At 31.8% G+C, this 23,896-nt stretch overlaps 2 protein-coding genes across 2 annotated transcripts; both read left to right on the top strand.

Moving 5' to 3' along the window:
• The first annotated feature begins 11,529 nt into the window (after window positions 1-11,529).
• On the top strand, window positions 11,530-12,648 carry LOC122604119 (F-box protein At5g18160-like). The gene has a single exon (XM_043777020.1). The coding sequence runs from the start codon at window positions 11,530-11,532 to the stop codon at window positions 12,646-12,648; it is 1,119 nt and encodes a 372-aa protein (XP_043632955.1).
• A 1,332-nt stretch (window positions 12,649-13,980) lies between these two features.
• On the top strand, window positions 13,981-15,090 carry LOC122604118 (putative F-box protein At1g47790). The gene has a single exon (XM_043777019.1). It carries the CDS (start codon window positions 13,981-13,983, stop codon window positions 15,088-15,090), a length of 1,110 nt encoding a protein of 369 aa, XP_043632954.1.
• The last annotated feature ends 8,806 nt before the right edge of the window (window positions 15,091-23,896 follow it).

The following is a 23,896-nucleotide window of genomic DNA, read 5'->3' as shown; positions in this document are numbered from 1 at the left end:
AACAGTTGAATATATCTTCTGTACATAAGGCAGATCAACAACAATGGATTTTCCAAGTGACGGATTCCAAATCACAGCTGTTGGCTGAATAAGCATAACAATCCTTGAGACGTACCAACAAGGTCTAGTTCGTTACTTAGTTGAAACGACACAGGAACCCGATGATGCTGGTGATAGTTGGTGTAATCGGCAATAAAGAGAGGGCTGTCGATCATCGATTTCCAAGCTTTCGAAACCGATCTGAATACGGCCAGCGATTTAACAGGAAGCCTTTTACTTGCATCTCAAACGGAATGTTGTCTGCCATCCTTCTTTTTCTGATTTTGATTTCCATGGTGGTGTGTAATCAGTTTTTTAGGGTTTTGATTTCGAATGGGATTTTGGGGATACTGAGAGGAAATTAGAAACGAAAGTTATACTTACTGGACCGTGCAGGTCCATATGAGAAGGAAGACCGGAAGAGTTTTCTATGGCCCAACCAATGTTTGTTAACTTAAACGAGTGGTCCGCGCGTTGCCGCGGTTAAACATCGTTAGTAGGAAGGGAATCGCATGCATGTAAATAGGAAATAGAGAAAAAGTGATTGTGTGTTAGAACTTGGTATGGTGTTTGTTTAATTATGTTCAGAGATATAATTTAGAGATAATATGTGAATTGGAGGCAATATGGGAATATTGAAAAGATTACTGAATTTCCTAAAATAGGGAGTCGATATGTTTTATAAGAGATTATAAATTATAGATAAGGGAGAATTTTATATATGTTATTGATGAACTTGTAAATATCATATTTTTCTACATAAAATTTCAAACATCAAGAATGTCATTAATGAGATTCAAATATATTATAATGACTCAAATGGAGGGTTTTAATGTCTGTACTACGCACCTTGTGGTTTAAGAACATTGTTTGCATGTATTTTGTTTCTGGTTTTTAAGTAGCTAATGAAAGTTGTTTCATAAAAATTAAAGCCATATTATTCTTATAAATAAAAAAAAACATAATAATAAGTAGAAAAGAAATGAAAAGGTTTAAGCCAAATAACTTGGTTGTTCAATAGAGATTCGAAAGTCCATAAAATTAAGAGACTCAAGTATTTTAATTCTTCTATATTTATTAGCATTCAAAACAATTCATTAAACAAGATCTCTCTCTCTCTCTATATATATATATATATATATAATACTTAATATTTAATAAGATTATCAATTAATATTTTATACTTGATAGAAATAGCAAAAGTCAAGCTTAAAAGTGTGAATATTTGAAACATTTGTGTTATTACTTACAAAATTTAGTGTTTCTTTCAAGTTTTAGCCAAAAAAATAAAAACGTTATAGCACTGCTATTTTACCACTATTTGGACCGCTATAGCACTGATATTGGTAAAATACCGCCGCTAGTAGCGGGACTGCTATTTTGACCGCTATTTTACCTCAGGTCCGCTATCCGCTATAGCACCGCTATTAACTACACAGTTTGCAATAGATAACACCTGTTTTAACCATTTGGACCGTTTAGCTATGATTTATGTCTGTTTCCCATTTATTTTATAGCGAAATTCATAGTATTTTTTGTTTTGTTTTTGACATATGTTAGAGTACGTGTAATGGTACCGGTGTTGACAGCTTGGAAGGCCAACGACGCCAGGGTGGTGGTGTGGACAATTAGAGAGATGGGGTGGTTGGAGGGTCGTAATCGTGTGGAAGGCCAAAGTTGTCCAAACAACGGTGAGGTGCTAATTGGGTCGTTCCATTACTTTACCTTTTCTATTGTTTTTGTTTTTCATTTATCTATACTATATTATAAAAAGAATAGCCCCTATGTTGAAAGTTACATGGGGAAAAATGTCTAAAATACCCTTAATGATATATTACACTATTATTCCTTAATCTTTTAAAGTATCTCAATTAACTCTTTATATTAATTACTTTTACATCAATTATCTATATCACTCGACGCCGCCTCTACCATCAACAGCCGTCCCCCACCAACACCGTCGCCGCCACGAACACCGCCGCATAGCGCGGGTACCATGCTAGTTTCTCTATAAAAAAACTATTGAGTTTGTTATGTTTTTATTGAAAAGTTAAAAGTGTTGGATTTATCATAAGAATATAGTGTCGTGTGGTTATTATTACAAGTGTTGTTGTTGGGTGGTATTATGTGGTGTTGATGTGGCATTGATGTGTCACAAAGACATCGTGTGGTGGTGTGAATTATTACAAATGTTCTTAGTGAGAATATTTAGATGATGATAAATGATATTGATGTGAGGGAAGGAGAAAGTCTACTCTTGATAGTTGATATCGAGTTGCTTCCACCAGGAGAGAAAACTCAATTGTAAATATGTTTTATGGCATTTTTTACTAGCTACTTGTTTGTTGCACAATTTAAATATTAGTTAATTGAAATATGTAAGTGAACTTTTTGCACATGGTTGATATTGTTTGAAGTTGGAAATGTTTTTATAAATAAAATAGTACTCGTAGATTTTTTTTTGCAAATATATATATATATTTTTAAATTTCTTTTTACTTTAATTTATCTATTTTATATTATTATTTTTAATATTTTTATTCTATATTTTTTTATTTTTTTATTTTTAGTTATAGTAAACACAAAAGGTTTATATTTTGTTTTCAAACATTTATGATCTCACTAAATAAAAACACATGCAGGTTGATAAAAAAAATTTTTTTTTTCTTAAATAAATCCTTTAAAAGCCTGATACCATTAAATACAAAGGTTTTTTCTTTTCTCATAATGTTCTACATTTTAAAGAATAGTTTCTCTCGATGTGCACACAAAAAAAAAACTTTAGAAAAAGTTTTATATTGAAATAGATAGTTTATTTTATATTTTAATTATATACATATATTGCCAGTAGAACAGAGAGAAAAAAATAAACTTAACTTTCGATCTGAGCCATTAAAATTAATAAATTAAATAATCTGAGCCTTTGAAAACAAAAATCAAGATATGATAACTTATAAATAAACTAAAAGTCAAGTTTGACTATATTATATATATGGTAACTCTTTTTATTTAATTTAATATATTATTTAATACTAAATACATGGTAATTATTTTCAAAATTACTTGTATGTATTAGCTATTAATCATGATAATGATAATTATATACTATATGGTAATGAAAATTACTTTCAAATTACTTGCATATTTCATGCATGTCTAAACATTAACTTTTATATGTGTATCTCAATTATTCCATTATTAGAACATTAGAGTTGATTATTGTTGGTAGAATTAAGAGAAAAAATAAAATTTGTATTTTAATCTTAACCTTTAAAATTCATAAAAAATTATCTAAATTAAAGTCAACTTCCATATTTAATTATAGCAACTATTTATGGTATTTAAGATACTTAATTTTTTTAACAATGTCAACATGTTTTAGTCTTTTATGAGGCAAATTTAACCAATACTAACTCATATAAATTTCATATACATTTAGTTGCATATAACTTATTCGGGTTTAACAATAAAAATACCAACTTATAGTATAAACATTAAGTTTAGAATAGAATATTACAAAAGGTGAAATCAAAAGTATAGTTTAGGATTGACTAAATAAATAGTACTCCGTAATATAGTATTGTGACAAATTGTACTAGATGCATACTCGCGCGATGCGACGATAATGGTGGTTACGGCGATGGTGTGACGGTGGCAGCAACGGGTGACGGTAATAGGTGGCGTGATGGGTGGCAGCGACGTCGACGAGTGGTGGGGGTGACGGTGGTGATGGTAATAATGGTATGGTGGTAAATATAAAACTAATTTATGTTAAAAAGATGTATCTAATTAATTTTAATTAAGAGTTAAAAAAACTATGTTGTACATTGATGTGTAAAATCTAGTCTTAAATTTATAAACAGGAAATACCCTAGAACTGACTACTACACACTCTCGGGCAGTGGACCCGTTCGTATGCAATATAGTTTAAAGGTAAGTCCAGGATCGAACACATGGACTGATTAAGAGCAAGCGAGTTTAATGTAGCTTAAAAAAATGGATTTTAAAGACTCCCGTCACCTTGGTTTGGAAAAGAAGTTAGCAAAGATTAAAGTTAGCAATTCCTAAGAATTCAATTGAAAAGAAGATTGTTGTAATCAAATTTAATTAAAAGGTCATCTACCTCGAATCCATGACACTATAAATTTAGGTTGCACTTAATTGAAGAACCAATTCAAATATGTTGATTAATAACCGAGAACTAAACAAAGACTCACCCCGTACCTGTCAAGTTCGTTACTTTATTCAATTCCTTTAATTAACTAGTTCCATTACTAAGACCGGTACCCCAAGACGCCTTTCATAACTTTCCTAGTCAACTAATTGTTTTGGTTATTTAGATAACAATTGTGTCTATTGATTGTACCCACCATTAACCCGTTAACTCTTATTAACTATTAATTACTTTCTATCGTACCCGTCATAAAAACAATCGCTTCTAACCAAGCAATCAAAATAACTTCTACTCAACCTAAGTTACCACTAAGATCATTCAAAAACTATTCGCAATCAATAATTAAATAACAAAGAATTAATAAGCTAAGATCTCGACACAACTTTAAATCAAATCAACTAAGAATTATAAAAATAGTGCAACCATCATTCAATTGTATCACTTCATCTTAGTAGATGATTAAAACACTTAGCTATACATGACAAGACTAATAAAACTAACAATCATCAGATAATAATCCATAATAGTAATTGTATAGTTATAAAGTTTTGCAATTAACTAAAAGTAATAATAAAAGAGTTGAAAGAAGATCGAACGAGAATTTGCTTTCAGTTGCGGTGATGATTCGAAACATAAGACTGCGGCTGCGGTTTTCGTCTTTTCGCTGCCTCCCACGAAGGCAAAACAAAACCAAGAAAAGGCAAAAGCCTTTTTGTCCTTTTGGAGCTCCTAACCAATCACCACAAACCTTCTACCGACTTCCCTCACGAACCGACCACTCCTCAAAAAAAACTCTTTTTTTCAATTTTGCGAATTAATTGTCCTAGTATATATATAGATGGAGATGAACACCGACTTTTGGACTTGTTTCCACATATGCTAACTTCTAATCTAATTCTTGGTATAGTTTGTTTGTGCCCAAGTTGGGCCTTTCCACTCCGCCACAATTATTTTGGGCTTAATACCCCACGTCCAAGATCAGGTGAGCTGCCATTTATACGCCCCAAATTTCCAAAAGTCTTTGAGCTCTTATCTTTTATGAATCACACTCCATATTAGCACAGCACCTTGTTTTTCATGAATAATGGGAATAAAATACATATACCATATTTGACTTATTGTTCCACATATTGTTCCCATCTGAGCCCAAGTATTCTGTTGGATTTTAATTCTTCAAAGTCCATGCAGTACTTTTGGTCAAATATCTTCAAACGGATAGATTTATCATTTTTTTTTTTAATCATCATTTTAGCTTCAATCTTCATTTTACTTCACAAATGATCTTTATTCAACATATTTTTGTCAACTTTCATCTTATAAACCTACAATCATATAAAATCACATATTAAGTATAAAAGTCTATAAAAATGACAATAATACAAACATAAAATAAATAAAAGAAACAATATCGCGTAAAATAACTATGTATAAAATAAGCGATAACATACATTATTTCATTAAAGGTATAGGTAGCTAATTTGGTTGATAGACCATTGATAAGGTGTTTGACCTTAAGGTGTTCCACTAAAATTCGAGTCCCATTGATAGGTGACCGAGTTTTGGTGTGTCTGTGTGTGGGTGGGAGGATTCTGAAACGACACGACTCGATTAATAGAAAAATATATATTTTTTTACTTCTGGCCTGATCTCGCCGAGAGGCATTATTGCCCTCGCCGAGATCAAAAGTCAGTGCTTAAGTAGAACAACTGATCTCGCCGAGGGGCTTAACTGCCCTCGTCGAAATCACTGTAAGACCTAAACAAACATCATCTTGACACTTCTATTGCATTGCAAAATCACACCATTTGACCTTCACACCTTAAATCAATTTGCCAAACATTCAAAATATACAGGTACTACACAACACAACTTTCAAAAGCTTTCAATTCACCAAATGTGTGTTCCATAGCGAAACGGGTCATTTACCCATTTTTCCACATAAACTATAACATCAGCTTGACTTCAAATTTTGTCAAAACTAATTACAAACACCACATTGAACAAAATACATATCCACAAGTTCAAAATGTCAAGATTGTACTAAGAGCCATAGGAGGTGGGATAAACTAAGTGTCTACAACAGTACCATTCTTACAAGAATGGTTATACCTTCTACCTTCCAAAAGCAACTTCAACTTCAAATCAACAACTTCCTAGTTCCTCCTTTCGAAACCGCCTATAAAAAGGTAAACATCTAAAACGTAAGCAAAGACTTAGTGAATATACTTGCATACATTTATCTACACAAAGGAGGGCAACGCACAAAGGACTATTATATGTAACGTATGACCCCGTCGAGCCATACTTACATATTCACCTTTGTACTTTAACGTTATACATGGATTCATATTAGCTAATCAACACAAACAATATCAACTATCGGGATTCTTAGGTCCCGGAGGTTCTTAGGCCTTACTATCACAATGCCCCACATGAGCTTTAACGCTAAATCGATTTCCATACATGAAGTTCATCATCATATGGAAATCTACCCAACGTATACACAAAAGTATGCAAATATACTCACCTCCTCCGCGACTTAAACAATAACTCGATAATATGTCAATGCACAAATACAAGCTTCAACCTATAATCATATCATAATATGCATAAGCTTTCATTCACAAACTTGACTAACTCAACTTAGTCATTCTTATCATTCACTGGCCTTTATAAATCCAAACCCATCCTATTTGTCATTGAGTTGCTTTCACTTTCAATAATGTCACTAAGTAGTTCAATCTACCACTTTCATCATCAATTCATCAACTAATAAAATCAACCTTTCTCACAAATCAAAATTATCAAGTTAACACATATGTTTCTTAATCAAACTTATCATACAACTCAATGACAAACTAGGTTATATAATAATTTTGGGGAAAATTATATATAACTCAATTTCTAGCAAAATCCCCAATTTTGGGTTACTCCAAGAACCCTAATTTCAATAATAATAATAATAAAAAAAGATAAAACTAGGTTAGGGAATCAATACCTCAAAATTCAAAGAACTAATTCAAGACTTTAGGTTACAATTTCTTCTTCCCCCTTTTTCTCTTGGATTTTCGGCCACCACCACTAACACCACAACCCTAACTTTTCATGTTTTGCTTAATAAAGATTATTGGAGATGATCATTATGATTCTTGAATAGATTGTTTGTATTGCATGAATGATTATCTTTAAAGTTAGGTTGCTATGAAGAAGAATTAGAGAAAGGAAGAAGTGAGGAGTGTAAGATGACTCAAAAGAAAAGGATGGTTGGCACATCCTTGGGTTGCCACGCCCCTTTTCCAAAATTAGAGGGTATAATATCCGCTATGCGTTAAAGTTCCAACTAAATTAACCCCATATCCAAAAATAAAATACTAGTAACTTATTTTAATGTCAAAACTAAAAAAAGGGGTTAATTTCTTTACCTAAAAAACTTTGGGGTGTTACAGATTCTTACGTAATTTAAAATTAGGAGTTGATTCATTTGCATAACCATTATTGTTCATATAACTACTTTAATCTTAAATTTAGTAATGTACATATTTTCCTACATACAAAGAGTATATATTTGTTTAAGTTATTTATAATATACGTTTTCAAATTATAAAGAGCTTTTATATTTGAATAAGAGCTTATTAAGCTTAAAAAGACAGAAAGCTTCATCCAACTCGAACCTGACCTTGTATTATAATCGGAATAGAAATTTCAACCCAAAGTTGTCGGTCCATAAATCCGGGATAATCGACCGGCAGGTTAAATGGGTTGGTGAATTAATTTTAATTCACACATGTCATATGGTTTGGCGGGGTTAGCAGGCTGACAAATTAATTCAGGTGAAACGGGTTATGGGTTTGTGAGTCATATGGGTTGGTGGGTCGATCTATTAAAAAATTTATATAAGTTTAAATTTTTTTCGAGTTGACAGGTCGGATTGAGTATTAATAGCCTCAATATGTTATACTAATATATATATATATACTAGCTAATCAACCCGGGTAATACCCGGGCACCATCATAAATTATAAACTAATGAACATGTGAACAAAGCATAATACGGATTATAAATGCAATAAATGTGTAAAAGCATATATGAATATGATATGGTAAAATAAAGCTCCATGTCAATGATGTAACATGGCAACGTATATGGCAACGTATTTTTTTTTCATTCATACATCAATTCTTGTTGGATACAACAACATAGCTAAAATAGTCAATCTTATATAAAGATCAATTAATATTATAAGAAGTAACACATAATACACACACATATACACACTTGAAAATAACTGCCAACTTCATGTTTTTATTTTCGCAACCATGTTCAAGCCATTACACTAAGTCGAACATCATACGAATACCATGAGCGATGTTCTTTGGGTGGTGTTTTGTATTATATGTAAGTTTGAGACACCGGGTATCAAGATCTGAAATATGCCAATCTCAACATTCATTAGTAAAATGTTCAGTCATTTTCAATGTTTTAAATCATATCATAGACCAGAAACAAACAGTCGATGCCCATTTTCACCTACTTGATACGCCCAACCTATTCGTTTTTCATCGTCATGACGCATTCCTTGTCTTAAACTCAATAGACTTCCTTTCCCTAGGCCATTCATTGTTGCACCTTAAAGGTGTAGTAGAATGAAATAGAGTATCACACATATACGAAAAGATAAATATTGAAGCGGACCACTGTCCTTATATAGGGTATCCGATATAAAAAAAATCCAATTAAGGACCTCCTCTTGTAGAGACAACTGCACAGTTTAACACATAAAAATAAATTGAAGCATCTTTTTTTGGCCAAAAATGTGCCACTATCAAGCCACGGTCAATAAGGCTGTTTGTAAAGTGTTGCTGATAGCGATAAACAAATTGCTATAAAAATAAAAAAATAAACTTAACCCAGGCTTTTTTATTCCACTATATGACTTGTACCACTAAATAATCAAAACTCATAATGTATATATAGACAAAATAATTAGCACCTCAACGAAAAGCAACAGAAAGAACAAATGTATAAACGGAACTGAAGAAACACTGACATAGTAATGAAGCATGAAATATCAGATACATAAGCAATGTTGGTAGATTTCCTAAATGAGAAACCTGATGTATCACCTAAATGAACGTAAACAACAGTCAGAACATAGATAACTATATACGCTGTTGTACTATTTCAAGTTGAATATTGATAAAAAAAAAAAATAATAATAAGAAGAAGAATTTAGATGACTAACTGGCAAAAGTGTAAGTACTAATCCATATACAACATATGAACTTTTGTGCAACATTTTAGGGCTTTGGATTTAGAAGATATGCCTTCTACAAATAAACTTTTTAAATTTACTTGTTAGAAAAGGACCTCTAACCTTGATAGACATGAGGATTTAACCCACGATCTCTGTTTCCAGAGGCAATGGCTCAAACCACTAATCCAACCCAGTTGGTTGCCTTGGACTAAAGTGATTCCTTAAAAAGTGAAGCCCACTATAATGCTAAAGTGCTCAAAGTAAAGGCACCTCAAATGTGAAAATACACTAAAAAAAGATGATTTTGAAGCTCAAATAAGTTGCAGTGTCACAAAAATTAAATAATAAGACAGGAAAGTATGAGTATGTTACACATTGGTTGATATTTTTTATAAGATAATGTCTTGCCCATTAAAAATAAATGCATAATAAAATATCACGATCCTGCTATCTAACAGTGAAAGGGAAAAGTACCAGACCTCAAATTTCAAGAATCCTTCAAGCACATCCAACCGCAACGCATATCTCCATTCTTGTTTATATCATATCCATTCTTTTCGCTAAAATCTTTTAACTCCACTTTGTAGGCATCCTTTTGCTGCAATGTGCAATTGTGTATATAGTCATACGTTCACCAGTGCCATGTAAGAGTCATGGTTGTTTAAATAGCCTATAAGAGAGATAAATGAATGATATTTACAATCATCTAAAATTGAATCATCACATATCCAAAATTAATTCCGAGAACGCGATGAATCAATTAACTTATTACCATAATATGTTATAGTTATATATTAGATTTGATAATCATACCTCTATTCAGTAATTATTAAAGAGAGGAAGTAACTATAACAAATGTTTGCATAATAAGCCATATTTACGGGGGAAAAGAACAATGAACCCTATAAAATAATTATAAACAACAGATTATGAGAAAACTATAGGAACCAAAATTATGATAAAGTTAAATGAAATTACATCCAATTTTGTTATAAGAAATAAAAACTATATCCAACAATCCAACAATAAATAATAAAAAAACCCTACAATTTCACATACCTAATTAATCAATTAGATGAATATGTGAGGAAGATAGTTTTGAGCTATTGTTGCTGTAAGAATGGATTAGGTTTTGAAAAATTTTGTTTTGATTTCATATTCTTATAAATAACAATAACAATAACAATATCAATAAAAATGAATACAAATTTCTGAATAATAAAAACATTAACAAAAGGCAGAAAGGGAATATTGCATATAAAAACCCTAAACTGAATTGTAAAGATACCTGATTTTTTCTGTTTGATTTTGATTTATTGTTTGATTGTTGATTTTTCTGTTCGAAATGGTTACTTGTTGATGCATCCATTCTATTCATATTCATATCCCTTTTATTCTTAATTACTTTTTTTTTTAATATTAACTTTTTTTACGGGAGGTTTATTTTTAACTTTCTCTTTGCCTATTTGACGTTACGGGAATTATGCTAATGAAAGGGCCATGCTGCCACCTGACAGATTTTTTAGAAAGCATTAGGCTTAAGAACCTTGCTTTATTAAGGAGATATATATATATATATATACGAGTATTAAACGTTTATCTTAACATTATCTTCGATTTTATACTAAACTTCATCTTTGTTAAGACTTATATTTTTCGCAATACGTGATGCAAGTATAAGATTATTTATAACTCGGTCACCGACCGGGTATTAATCTAGTTAGTGGATTGGTTAGCAAACAAAATAAAAAGTTTTAAAGTTACAGTCTTATTATTATATGACTTTGTTATGGAAGTTATTAGAAAGAGAGGGTTATAAAATTGAAAATCACTTGATTCACTTCCTTAATAACAAGGTTGATCAAATCAAAAGTCAAAACTCACAAGCTTGATCAAATCAAAAGTCAAAACTTAATTTCCAACCCTTTCAAATCTATTTTCTCGATCATCTCTGTTCTTCCACTGTCTTTTTAATATATCATCTTTCTTCAATCCTAAAATTAATTTCAAAGTGAAAATTACGTCGGAATCTCAACCTTCCAAATCAAAATCAGAAAAAGGATGTCAGACAACATTCCTTTTGAATTGCAAGTAGAAATCATAAAAAAGCTTCCTGTTAAATCACTCGCCATATCAAGGTCGGTATCAAAGCTATGGAAATCAACGATCGATAGCCCTCTCTTTATTGCCAATTACACCAACAAGCGCCAGCAACATCGGCTTCTTATCGGTTATGAACTTGACACTTTTGAAACAAAATTTGTTTCCATTAAGGACAATGATACTCTCTGCCAACAACCTGTAAGAGATGTTCCTGTGTTGTTTAAACAAGTTAAGAAACTGTTACTTATTGGTACGTCTCAAGGGTTGTTATGTTTATCTGGTATTTCCGTAGAGGGTGGTTGTGATAAGGAAAATGCTGTGATTTGGAATCCGTCACTTGGAAAATCCATTGCTATTGATGTGCCTTGTCATGCATCTGTTTTAGGTTTTGGGGTTCGTCCTGATAGTTTTGACCCTATGATCGTAATGATCAATTGTTGTCAACAGCCTTACTCCGCTATGGTGTTTACCTTAAGCTCACGGGTTTGGAGGGTTCCACGTGGTAGTCTGTCTCCTAAGTCAATCTATTCTACAATCTCGTCTCCAGTAGCTACAGATGATCGGTGTATTTATTGGAAAGCTTATGAGCGGAATATTAATCTAGTTGTTGCGTTTGATATGGTGAGTGAAGACTTTACTGAAATAAACCTCCCTCATAGTGTAGCACACCGGTCTTCTGATGAAGATTTTTCCATCTCTAAGATAAAAGAGTCTCTTGCTCTACTTGAGTACTCTGTTGACGCCGATAAACAAGTTTGTGGTGTATGGATGATGGTGGAGGATGGTGTTTCAAAATCGTTCACAAAGCTATTCACCATCAACACACCAGATACATCATTAAGGACTAAGGTAATAGGATTTAGAAAGAATGACCAACCTATTATGGAAACACCGATAGATGAATATGGGATATCATCATCAATAGAAGTTTATGAACCACGCACAAGAACCATCACGAATCTTTGGATTAATGGTGAACTTGGTTCATTCTATCTGAGTTCTTACACAGAATCTTTACTTTTGCTGGATCAGTTAGATGACCAGTTTGTAAAGATATCATATGATTTTGATATATGATTCTGATTTATATCTGTTAGATCAATATATGATTTTAGAGTTGCAAATGATGAACCTCATTTGTGAAAAATTCAGGCACAATCCTTGAAAGTCAGGTACTTTTTCATGTCTGTTGTTCTATTTTCCCATTAGAACTTTTTAGTTTTTTCAGTTAATTTGAATGAGAATTCCATAACTCTGTTTTTAGTGTTTATCACTACATATGCCATCTAATATCTCATGTTGGTTACGAACTACCATTCTTCGTTTAATTTGAGTGCATATGGAGCTTTTAGATGTCACCCTTTTTATTTTTCGGTTACCTGATTGTCGTAGTGCAGTCACTTTTTGCTTCCAAGAAGGAAATCACAAACTAATATTATCTTTATCATATTCTAAGTTATATATATGATGACTTGGTTTAGATGAGGTTACTTCTCTTTGTAGTCCATGAAATTAGCAGTACTTAAAGCTTTCAGAGTGTTTCGCTATTTAATGATGAAGTAATTCTTTTGAGCACAAAGTTTTCTTTTGTTAGCAGGAAAAATAAAGTAAAATCTCCCCTACACTTTTTTGTGAGATAGGGCAGAAACTTCTAAGCAATCCCAAATGGCTTGATTTGATGTAATCTCCACTAACCTCCGCTTGGATGAATGGACAACCAACTGACCTGGGTTTTCATGACTGTTAGGGTCAATGTAACGGCCATTTGTTTCGACTCAAGTCACCAGTGTACGTGTTAGGGTCTCGTAATATAGATGTCTTTTTGTTTGATTGAATTGAATTTTTACTATGAATTCGCGTTTGAGTAAATAAATTCTGAGGTTTTTCCATTGAACTTGATTGGAGTTACGTTTTTAGCTAACGGTGAATTTGATGTGGGACAACTGAAAAGTATAGACTTTTCAATATAGTTTTTCAAGCATCTGTATTGGTAGTTGTTTATTTACGATGGTTTATATCTTTGGTTTTATATCAAGCGGCATATAGATGGTGGAATAAAGTTTTTTAAGGTCTTTGTACGTTTTCTTGTTTACAAATCTCACAATGAGGTGGCGAATTTTCCAATCAATTAAACAAGAAAAGGAAACAAAAAACTAAAAATATAATCAATTAAATTTTATAATCTTTATATAAACCTAAAACACATGTAACGCATACCTACACGGCCCGAACAACCGAAAGCTTGCTTCTTTAAAAGATACTCCGTTAAAATCGATAATCTGTAACTTTCAATTTCAATCCCTAAAATCCCAATGGAAATCAAAACCCTAAAAACTAGTAATACACACCAAATTAAAATCAGAAAAAAGATGCCGGGCAACATTCCTTATTGAGATGCAAGTAGAAATCATGAAAAGGCTTCCTGCTAAATCGCTGGCAGTATTCAGATCGGTTTCGAAAGCTTGGAAATCAGTAATCGACCGCCCTCTCTTTATTGCCTATTACACCAACTTTCACCAGCATCATCGGCTTCTTATATGGAATGAAGTCAACATCTTTGAATCAAAATATGTATCCATTATGGACAATGAAAGTCTCTCCCAACACACTCTTACTAATGTTCCTGCGCCGTTAGAACAAATTGAGAATCTATCACTTATTGGTACATCTAAAGGGTTGTTATGTTTTTCCGGTTATTTTCAAGAGGTTGGTTGTATGAAGGAAAGAGCTGTGGTTTGGAATCCGTCACTTGGAAAATCTATTGCTATTGATCTGCCTTGCCATGCAATTTGGTTAGGTTTTGGGGTTCGTTGTGACCCTATGATTGTGTTGATGAATGCTGTTGAACATCCATACCCTGCTTTTGTGTTTACCTTAAGCTCACGGGTTTGGAGGGTTCCATGTGGTAATCTGCCTCCTAACTCAATCCATTCTTCATACTCGCCTCTAGTAGCTACAGATGATCGGTGTATTTATTGGGAAGTTCATGATAGGGAACATCTAGTTGTTGCGTTTGATATGGTGAGTGAAGACTTTACAGAAATAAACCTCCCTCATTGTGTAGCAGACCTACCTTTTGGAGCTTTTTCCATCTCTAAGATAAGGGGGTCTCTTGCTCTACTTGAATACTGCGATGACGCCAAGAAACCAGTTTATGGTGTATGGATGATGGCAGAGGATGGTGTTTCAAAATCGTTCACAAAGCTATTCACCATCAACATACCACATACATCATTAAAACCTACGGTACTAGGATATAGGAATAATGACCAACCTTTTATAGAAACAACGACTAATGATATATCCGCATCACTAGAAGTTTATGAACCACGCACAGGAACCATCAAGAATCTCGGGATCAATGGTGAATGTGATTCATTCCATCTGAGTTCTTATACAGAAACTTTACTTTTGCTCGATCAGTTGGATGAGGAATTTGTAAAGATATCATATGATTCTGATATAGATGTGGAATCAATATGTGATTACATTAAATCAGAATTTGAACCTTATTTATGAAAATTTCAGGCACAATCCTCAAAAGTCAAGTACATTCGTCATGTCTGCTGTTCTATATCTTTCCTAGTAGAACTTTTTAATTTTTCAGTTTATTTGAATAAAAGCGGGTAACTCTGTTTTCAGTGTTAGTTTATTCACTACACATATGCCATCTAATATCTCATGTTGCATAATATGAACCTCATTTGTGAAAAATTTCAGGCACAATCCTTGAAATTTAGTCAGGTACATTTTGGTCATGTCCGTTGTTCTATTTTCCTTGTAGAACTTTTTAGTTTTTTCAGTCAATTTGAATGAAAATCCAGTAACTCTGTTTTTGTGTTTCAGGAAACATAACCTTATTTTGCTGTTCTATGCCTTGTTGTAAGTTCAGTGCAATAATGCAATTAGAAGTGAAAAGGTTGTTTTGGGGGTTTTTTTTCCGTTAGTTACTCGGTGTAGACATAGTCACATTTACTCACATAACTCTTCTTATTTAGTTATTTTTTGGTCACTGACGTTGCTCAATAACTTTTACACTCTCTTGTTATTGTTTTCTATCTTATATTTCCATTACAACAGTTGTAGGGGCCGATTTGTTTTTAGTTTTCCATTATCAAAATTGGTTTGGATAGATGTATGGCAACTGTTATTATATATTGGTCACAACAGCAGGGAGGGGGTGGATTTGATATGTATGTCAATTCATCTATTAAAAATATTCTCGAGATCATTATGTGAAAGTTTGTACAAGTCTTGTATTTGGTATTGTAGCAGCTACTCCTAATTAAAATAGGATTAGTTATTGCTTTCAAAAAACGTGGCCATATTTTGCTATTGTATGCCTTGTTGCAAGTTTAGTGCAATCATTCATTTAGAGTTTAGAAGTAGAAAGACAAACTTGTGTTGACATTGAAGATTATTGTAACTCTAAAAAACCCAAAAAGTGTTTTTTGGGGTTTTTGTTGTTGTTCGTGTAGACATCATGCATGCTTCCTATTGTTTAGTTACTGCAGTACCTAATTGCGGTTGTAAGGGCTGTTTGGTTTTTAGTTTTGTATCATGAAAATTGGCTGGCAACTGTCATTACATATTGTTTGTCAACTCATTTATAGTCATATATTTTGGTTCTGTAGCAACTACTCATTAGTTTTAAGGGAATTAGCTTCATGTTTGGTGATACAACAAAAGTTGTATAAAGTTTCTAGAATTTTTCTTTTCATCTTAGAAGGAAATCACAAATTATATTATTCTGGTTGCAATCATCCTGGCTTATCTAACATATAGTTTTGTTTATATACAAATTATATTTGTTAGGGAAGGGTTAATACTACAATTGTTAGGGTATAGTCTCAAAACTATTTTATTAATCATCGCTTCCCCTGATCTTCCACTGTCTTCTCCTTCACATCCGAACCTTCTTCAATGCTATCCAGGTTTTGTAGATGACGCAATCCTTGTTGGCTGATCAAAAAAGCCAGAAGCATTTTTATCTAATCAAGCGAGTTGTGATGTAAGTTGTCATTTATTTCAAAGTTATATGACTTGGTTTAGATGAATTGGCCAAGTCAACTACGGCCTATAGGAACGTAATGAAGAGCTTATGCAAGTGAGGCTTTCTCTTGAGCGTTAAGTGAATGAACTCAAAGGTTTTCTTGTTTCCCGTGTGAGGGATGTGAACATGTGTGAGGGAAAAATCAACTGGCTGGTAACCGATAGGAAGAAACTTGTGAGGAAAATGTACAATATGGATGAGGAAATCATCTATCTTCACCAACTTGTTGGCGGGCACCATAACTAAGTAGTTTCTATTGTTACCCTTTTTTTGTCTTCTTTCGTGTCTAACCGTCCAATTTTCCCTTTTACGTGGGACCTTCAAGGGGTGACTTATGTAAGCCACGTAACGGCCATGATGCATTAACTAGAACGGAATGAAATAAAATATTGAGTTGAAGGTCCCGCGGGAAAATTGGACGATTAGACACGGAAGAAGACCAAAAAAACTAACACAAACTACTTAGTTATGGTACCCACCAACAAGTTGACGAACATATAGATGATTTCCCATCCATATTGTACATTTGCCTAACAAGTTCCTCTCTATCGGTTTCCAACTGGTTGATTTCTCCCTCTCACACACGCGTTCATTATCCCTCACACGGGAAACAAGAAAACCTTTGAGTTCATTCACTTGACGCTCCAGAGAAAGCCTCACTTGCATATGCTCTTCATTACGCTCTTGTAGGTCGTAGTTGACTTGGGCAAATTCATAGTACCGGTTCTCCGGCTTGCCATTGGGGTGGGATTGACTAGGATAGAAATTGCTATCATGAGGCTCTTGCTTAACCTCAACAAAAGGTGCCGAGCCATTAACAAAGTTATCGGGTACATCATGTGGGTACACAGGATTTCCATTCGCATAGTCCGGTCTCATAGGATCAAAACCTCTGATGCACAAAAACGCCCAGAAGCCACCGTACCCCGTACCAGAAACTCGTCGGGGACGGCTGGGAAACGTTTCCAGGCCGTTTTCAAAAGTTTAGGGGCGTTCCTTGACCGCTTCAATAAGTCAACTGGAGTTTCTTGTACCGTTTCTAGTTTTGCGGAAGTTTTTTTAAGTTTCTGGCAGTCCAAGCTATTATATACTAGGTTCACTTAGGCGTCAAATGAGGTTATAACAAGTTTATCTAGGCATCAAAGTTATTATATGTTAATGATGGAAACCAAATATATGAAAAAGAAATCTTCGATTCGGTTTTAATGGCGAAAGTCTGATGTCGGCGACTTGTAGAGACATTCAGGGACACAAGATGAATGATTGATTACTAATTATTTTAATTTTCCATATATACCCTTTAACTTTAAGAAACTTGAAGATTTTGTCCTTTTAACTTTGATGCTTGCCGATTAGAATATAGGTTCAAATTTCTTTTTTTATTAATTTAAGTTATTAAGAATATATGTATGAATTTTGAAAGATTTATAATTATCTTTGAAATATGTATAAATTTTGAAGTTTACATCAACGAATAAATATATTTTGGGGTTTGTGATACATTATCTATAATATATATTTATTTTTTTATGTATTTATTTTCGTACCCGTGCCGTACCCGTTTCTTTATTTTTTGAGTTTTGTCGTTTCCCGTTCCCGTACCCGTTTCTTGTTCCCGTACAAGTTCCCGTGCAACATAGATCAAAACCCATTTGTTGCAAGTTTCCATCATCCTGCAAAAACATATATACAAATTTTGTATTTCAAAAAGAAAAACAGTAATATAAAAGAAATAATAAACATATATATACGGTCAAATTAAATTACATATACACTCTTTAAAAGGTCAAGTGACATTTAGTATACATCCATCCATATATTACAAAACACAACATATATGAAAAAGCATATGGACGTACATAATGCATATGCATGGTTGATGATATTATAGTATAAAAACTACCTGATGGGTTGTCATAATATAAGCAAAAGTTGGGACAAATTATCAGGGTAAAATATAATAGGTATAGGTATATATATATATAGACGCAAGAGTAGCAAGCCAATTATTACAACTAGTCATTAGCTCTGGAAGCTGTCAACGTACAGATGTCATATAGAAAATATATTATAGACACTTACTCATCAAGCCTACATGGCAACGTGGTATTTTAATAAAAATTAATGGATAACTATTTTATTTTTCTTCAATTATCCATAAAATTTGAAAGACAAGAATTATATTACATTCTTATTCATTTTTTAGCGGTATACAATTTAATTACTACTTAACACATCTGATAACCTATATATCTGTATATTTGCTATAACATTATCAAGATATATCTTAGTAAGTAGGAATTAATAAAAATAGATTTATATATATATATATACTAGAGTGGTGCCCGAGCGTTGCAGCGGCGACGGCCTAAAACGCTTTAGACACCGTAACGGTTTATAACGTTCAGTTTACTTTCATGAGATGCGTCAATGCAGGATCTAACCGTATATATCATTCTAAAAATAAGTCGTGGATTAGGTGCAAAAAATAATGAAGTGCAAACACTAACCATGAAAAATAACCACTTACAATTGTAGGGAGGAAACCAAGACAATTAAAAAAATAAATAGTCAAAGATTAAAATTTAATATGAATATACAAAGGACATAATTGGTTCGTAATTTCGTGAGTTATAAATTTTTTCTTATCCGTAGCAATACTTTCAGCAATAATTTTAGAGTTAATGGGGATTTTATAACAATAGCGGTTTAAGTAATTGTGGGGTTTTTTTTGTTAAGGATAATCTCTGAATTTTAGGGATAAGGTGTGTTGAGGTAGTTTAAATGTAGAGTGTATATATATAGACATGCTTAACTACAGTAACTATTTTTCTATTCTTAATTTTATCACATAACTTATTAGTTTCTTACTTTTGGCACATATTTAAGCTTAAACTTTTAGAAGTTTTAACTTTTATCATCAAGCTTTAAGGCTTTTCAATTTTGGATACCAAAACTAATATTTTTTTTTTTACTTTCAACCCCTATAATAAACTTTTAGGGTATCTAACTTTTATCATCAAACTCTTACATATTCTAACTTTTGCCACTATTTTTTGTTTTTACTTTCTACCCCTTATAGTAAACTTCAGGTTTTCTAACTCTTACTACCAGACTTTCGGGTAATACTAGATGTATTTTTAGATGATGCGGCGGTGGTGTGATGATGGCAGTGACGTCGAGTGGTGTAGGACGTAGGTTATTGGTAATGGTGGTGGTGTGGCGATAGCAACGAAGAGTGGTGTAGGTTATTAATGTAAAGTTATTTGATGTATATTTTAAGTTGATTTATACATTTTATATAAAATTTTGCACCATTTTTCTTTTATTTCGAGTTGTACTGAGTTGTACTTTTTTATATTTATGATATACTTTTGTAATATACTTTTATCGTTTAAATCCCTATATGTATCAACCATGTTATACGCATTACAAATTTTACATATTGTTAAGTATTCCGGGGCAACGCCCGGAGTAAGAAACTAGTATCAAATATTTATTGCGTATATACATGTCTATACTAGATTGATACCCGCGCAATGCAGCGGCTGTATGTGTGGTTATTAACGTACAAGTAATTTCATTGCGGTTGAAGATGTGATGAATTGTTGCCTGGGATATGAAAAGAGGAGGGGGACGAATTTTGAATTAGGATTTTTGTTATGTGTTTTCGCATGAAGTAAAAATAGATTTTGAATTTTTTTTTTAAATGACATTTTAGTCATAGTTTACAAAATAAAAATAAAGATGTATTAAGATGGAGGGTAAATATGTCATTTCAGGTTCTTAAAGTTAATGAGGAGAGAAACAGTTTATTTTATAAAGAAGTATAGACATTACTTTTCACGAGTCGCATAATATATATTTTTTAATAATAATTCATATGTCAAAAATATTTATTTTTATCACATGAATTAGGGGGCTTAATAGTATATATACGATAAGCTAGTATGTATACGGTGATTATAAAAGGAATAAAATCTTTCCAAAAAATAAAATCAGGATAAAATCTTTGAAAACGAATAAAATCTTTCCAAAGGAAAAAAATCGGTATAAAATCTATCTAAAAGAAATAAAATCTTCTCAAAGGAATATAATCTATTCAAAAAATAAAATCTATCCAAAAGAAATAAATTTTTCCAAAACGATAAAATCTATTCAAGAGGAATAAAATCTATCCAAAGGATTTTGGATATTCATTATAAATAAGTGAAAACGAGAATGGAAGGAGGAAAAAATGAAACAAGAAAGAAAAAGACTTCATCAGATAAAACACATGGACTATCGTCATAGGATTGGATTGCGTAAAACCGTATACATAATACGAGTTACCAACATAGAATCGCCACCCAAATATCTTAATATTTCTCACACTCCCCCATGCTAGGCGGCATGGGACCCACATAACTCCCTTTATTTATATAATGATATCATATTACATACTCTCTAAACCGTAAGTGTTAGTCGACGTATCATCAAAGATCATTATTATAAAATGCAACTTGGATGGGACTACCTCCACACTGGTTATGGTATGGGACGAAAAGTGTAATTTATCTAAATTTTTCTATATAATTACTTCATTCGTCTTTTAAATGTTTTATTTTGATTTTTTCTTAGTATATCACTTTTAACTTTGACCGTAAAACTTTTCGTTTGTATTGTATAATAGTTGAGGTGTAACTTATATCAATGAAAGTTACATTTAAAAACTAAATCCATTTATATATTTTATAGTAAATTTATATCACACAAAAAAGTTACGATTAAACCATAAGGCGTTATCGATTATTCAAAGGTAAAAATCCTAAACACAAGACTCCTAATAACTCTTACAATAGTCAATTTTTATTTTTGTTTATCTATAGTAAAGAAAATGAATTAAGAAAAGCTATATAAATTTATATCAAATAAACAAAAATATTTACGGTTAAAGTAGACATAAGAATATTCAAAATTTGACTGCAATCACTAAAAAAATCTAACTTTATAAATAAAACTTTGAACTAACAATTATTTCAATGCCATGAAAAAAATAATTATTCACTTAATCAAACTTAAAAATATTATCATTAAGAGCACATATGTAAACTTTTCTTTTAGTAATATCACGAACAAACCAAAACTAAAAATCATCTTCAGAATAATAAACAACAACACTCATCAAATAAATCCAAACTACTCAAATGGTTTTGGTTGATTCGATTATCAATTTCTCTTACATATGGTTTAAGAATGGAGGTAAAAATGTGAATCTAAGTTGGATTGAATGGCTTACGAAACCGCTTTTTTATGTCATGAAGGGAAGCAAAGTCAATGGATAAGTTAGCTAGGCGTTAGATGTTATTTGGCTATGTCGGAGAGTTTAGCAATGGGCCTTATTACTCTAAAGTGCTACAAATTTGTCCATCCTCAAGAATTGTAGCAAGGAACATTATATCGTTAGAGGTACTATACTTTGTATTTCTGATGCGTATCTATCATGGTAGCCTGTTTTGCCAACTATTGTAGGTTCGTTCGCCGGGACATGGTTGGGGGTACACCAAAAACACCATAGAGTAAAACTGGTGGCATGGCCTCCGTTGGTGGGGGATCTCTTGTGTCTTGACTCGAGTTTTTTCAACTTTTTTATAGTCCTTGCTAGTTAATGTTTTAGGAAGGGTCTAGAATATGTGGCATTGGTAATTCTAGATTAGTGTTGTAATTGTATATGTATGTATATTTGGCTCCTAGCAACTTGCTAGTTGTCTGTTTTTTTTATTAATGGAATTTCGTCCTTCAAAAATAAAACAATAATAAATTCAAACTACTTTATAACCAATAGTATAGTAAACAGTAAAAAAAAAACTATTTTAAAACACAATAAATGAGTTGTATATCACTAATGGACTAAAACAATATCTAAAGACTTGAAGTTGGCCGATTATCAATTTTAATAAAAGAATCACTAGGAAGGACGAAAAGTAACGAATATGGGCAAGTTAACAAACAAAAGCTAACAAAGTTGACGCGGTAACCAAAAGTGAAAAAAGTGGCAAGTTTCCTATATTATTTGTAGTTTTTATTAGTTGAGTGATTAAAAGTATAGACATGCCAAATTCAGATACCAAAAATATAATTTACCCTTAAACTTGAGTATGTAATAACAAAGAAGCGTTTTATAACGAAAAATGAAGATAGGGGTTTACATTTGGATGGCTCATTTTAACGGTTAATACCAAGCATTATGCATGATTAAAGAATTTTCATCTATTGTATATTAGTTAATCAACCCAGGTTCAACCCGAACATTTTAATTAAAATTTTAAAATTATAAAATATATTTAAAAAATTATGTAATGTTTGTTTTTAAAACATTATAACTTGATATAAATTTAATAATTCAACTAACACAATAATTATATAGTTAATAAATCAACTAAATAAAAAAAGATATTTTGATTGTAATATTATATATAAGAGAGAAGTTTTATTCTTTAAATAAATGATCAAAATTTTTATTAAACATGTAAGGGTTATTGCAATATTTTATTTATATATGACATCATAATTAAATAAAAGACATTTTAAGGTGAAATATGGATTTGCCACATTAGAAACTTTTTAAAAATACTTATAAAAAACAATCTTGTTCTATTACATATAGAGATAGAGAAGTTAAAATTCTAGACCAACTCATAAAAATTTTTAGTATATTTTTAACAAGGTTTTTAAATAAATATGTGGTGTGCATTTTGAGTATTAAAATGTTACATGGACCAGAGGGTTCCATCCATTTACCTTTTAATTTATTAAAATAAAAAAACAGATTTGGGAGGAAAGAAAATATATCGGAAAATTGTTAACTGTTTTTTATTTTACTCAAAAACATAGTTTTGAAAATTAGTCTAGAAACAGACCTACACTTATCCATGAAATGAAAAAGAAGTATATAATGAGAAATCTTTATGCTAAATAAAAGAACATTGTTGTGACATCATCATTTAAAAAACTTGCTTATTTGTTACTTTCAAAAATTTTCTTAAAGCTTAGTTATTTTTTATTTAACTTATTTATGATGTCACAAATATTTTCCTTCTTAAATTTTATTTCATTTTTATTTTTGTTATTTTATGATGTTATTTTTTTAAACAAAATGTTTTTATTTTCTTTCCAAAACTCTAATAATTTATACATGGTCTTTTAATCTTCATCATCTAAATAATTTTCTCATAATATATTTATAAATTATCCGTATACTATGCGGGTTAGTAAACCAATTATAGAGACTAT

Source organism: Erigeron canadensis, chromosome 6 (assembly GCF_010389155.1).
Source record: "Erigeron canadensis isolate Cc75 chromosome 6, C_canadensis_v1, whole genome shotgun sequence".
In the NCBI taxonomy this organism is placed as follows: Eukaryota; Viridiplantae; Streptophyta; class Magnoliopsida; order Asterales; family Asteraceae; genus Erigeron; species Erigeron canadensis.
Note: the sequence above shows the minus strand (reverse complement) of the source record. Positions and strands in the feature narration are given on the sequence as shown.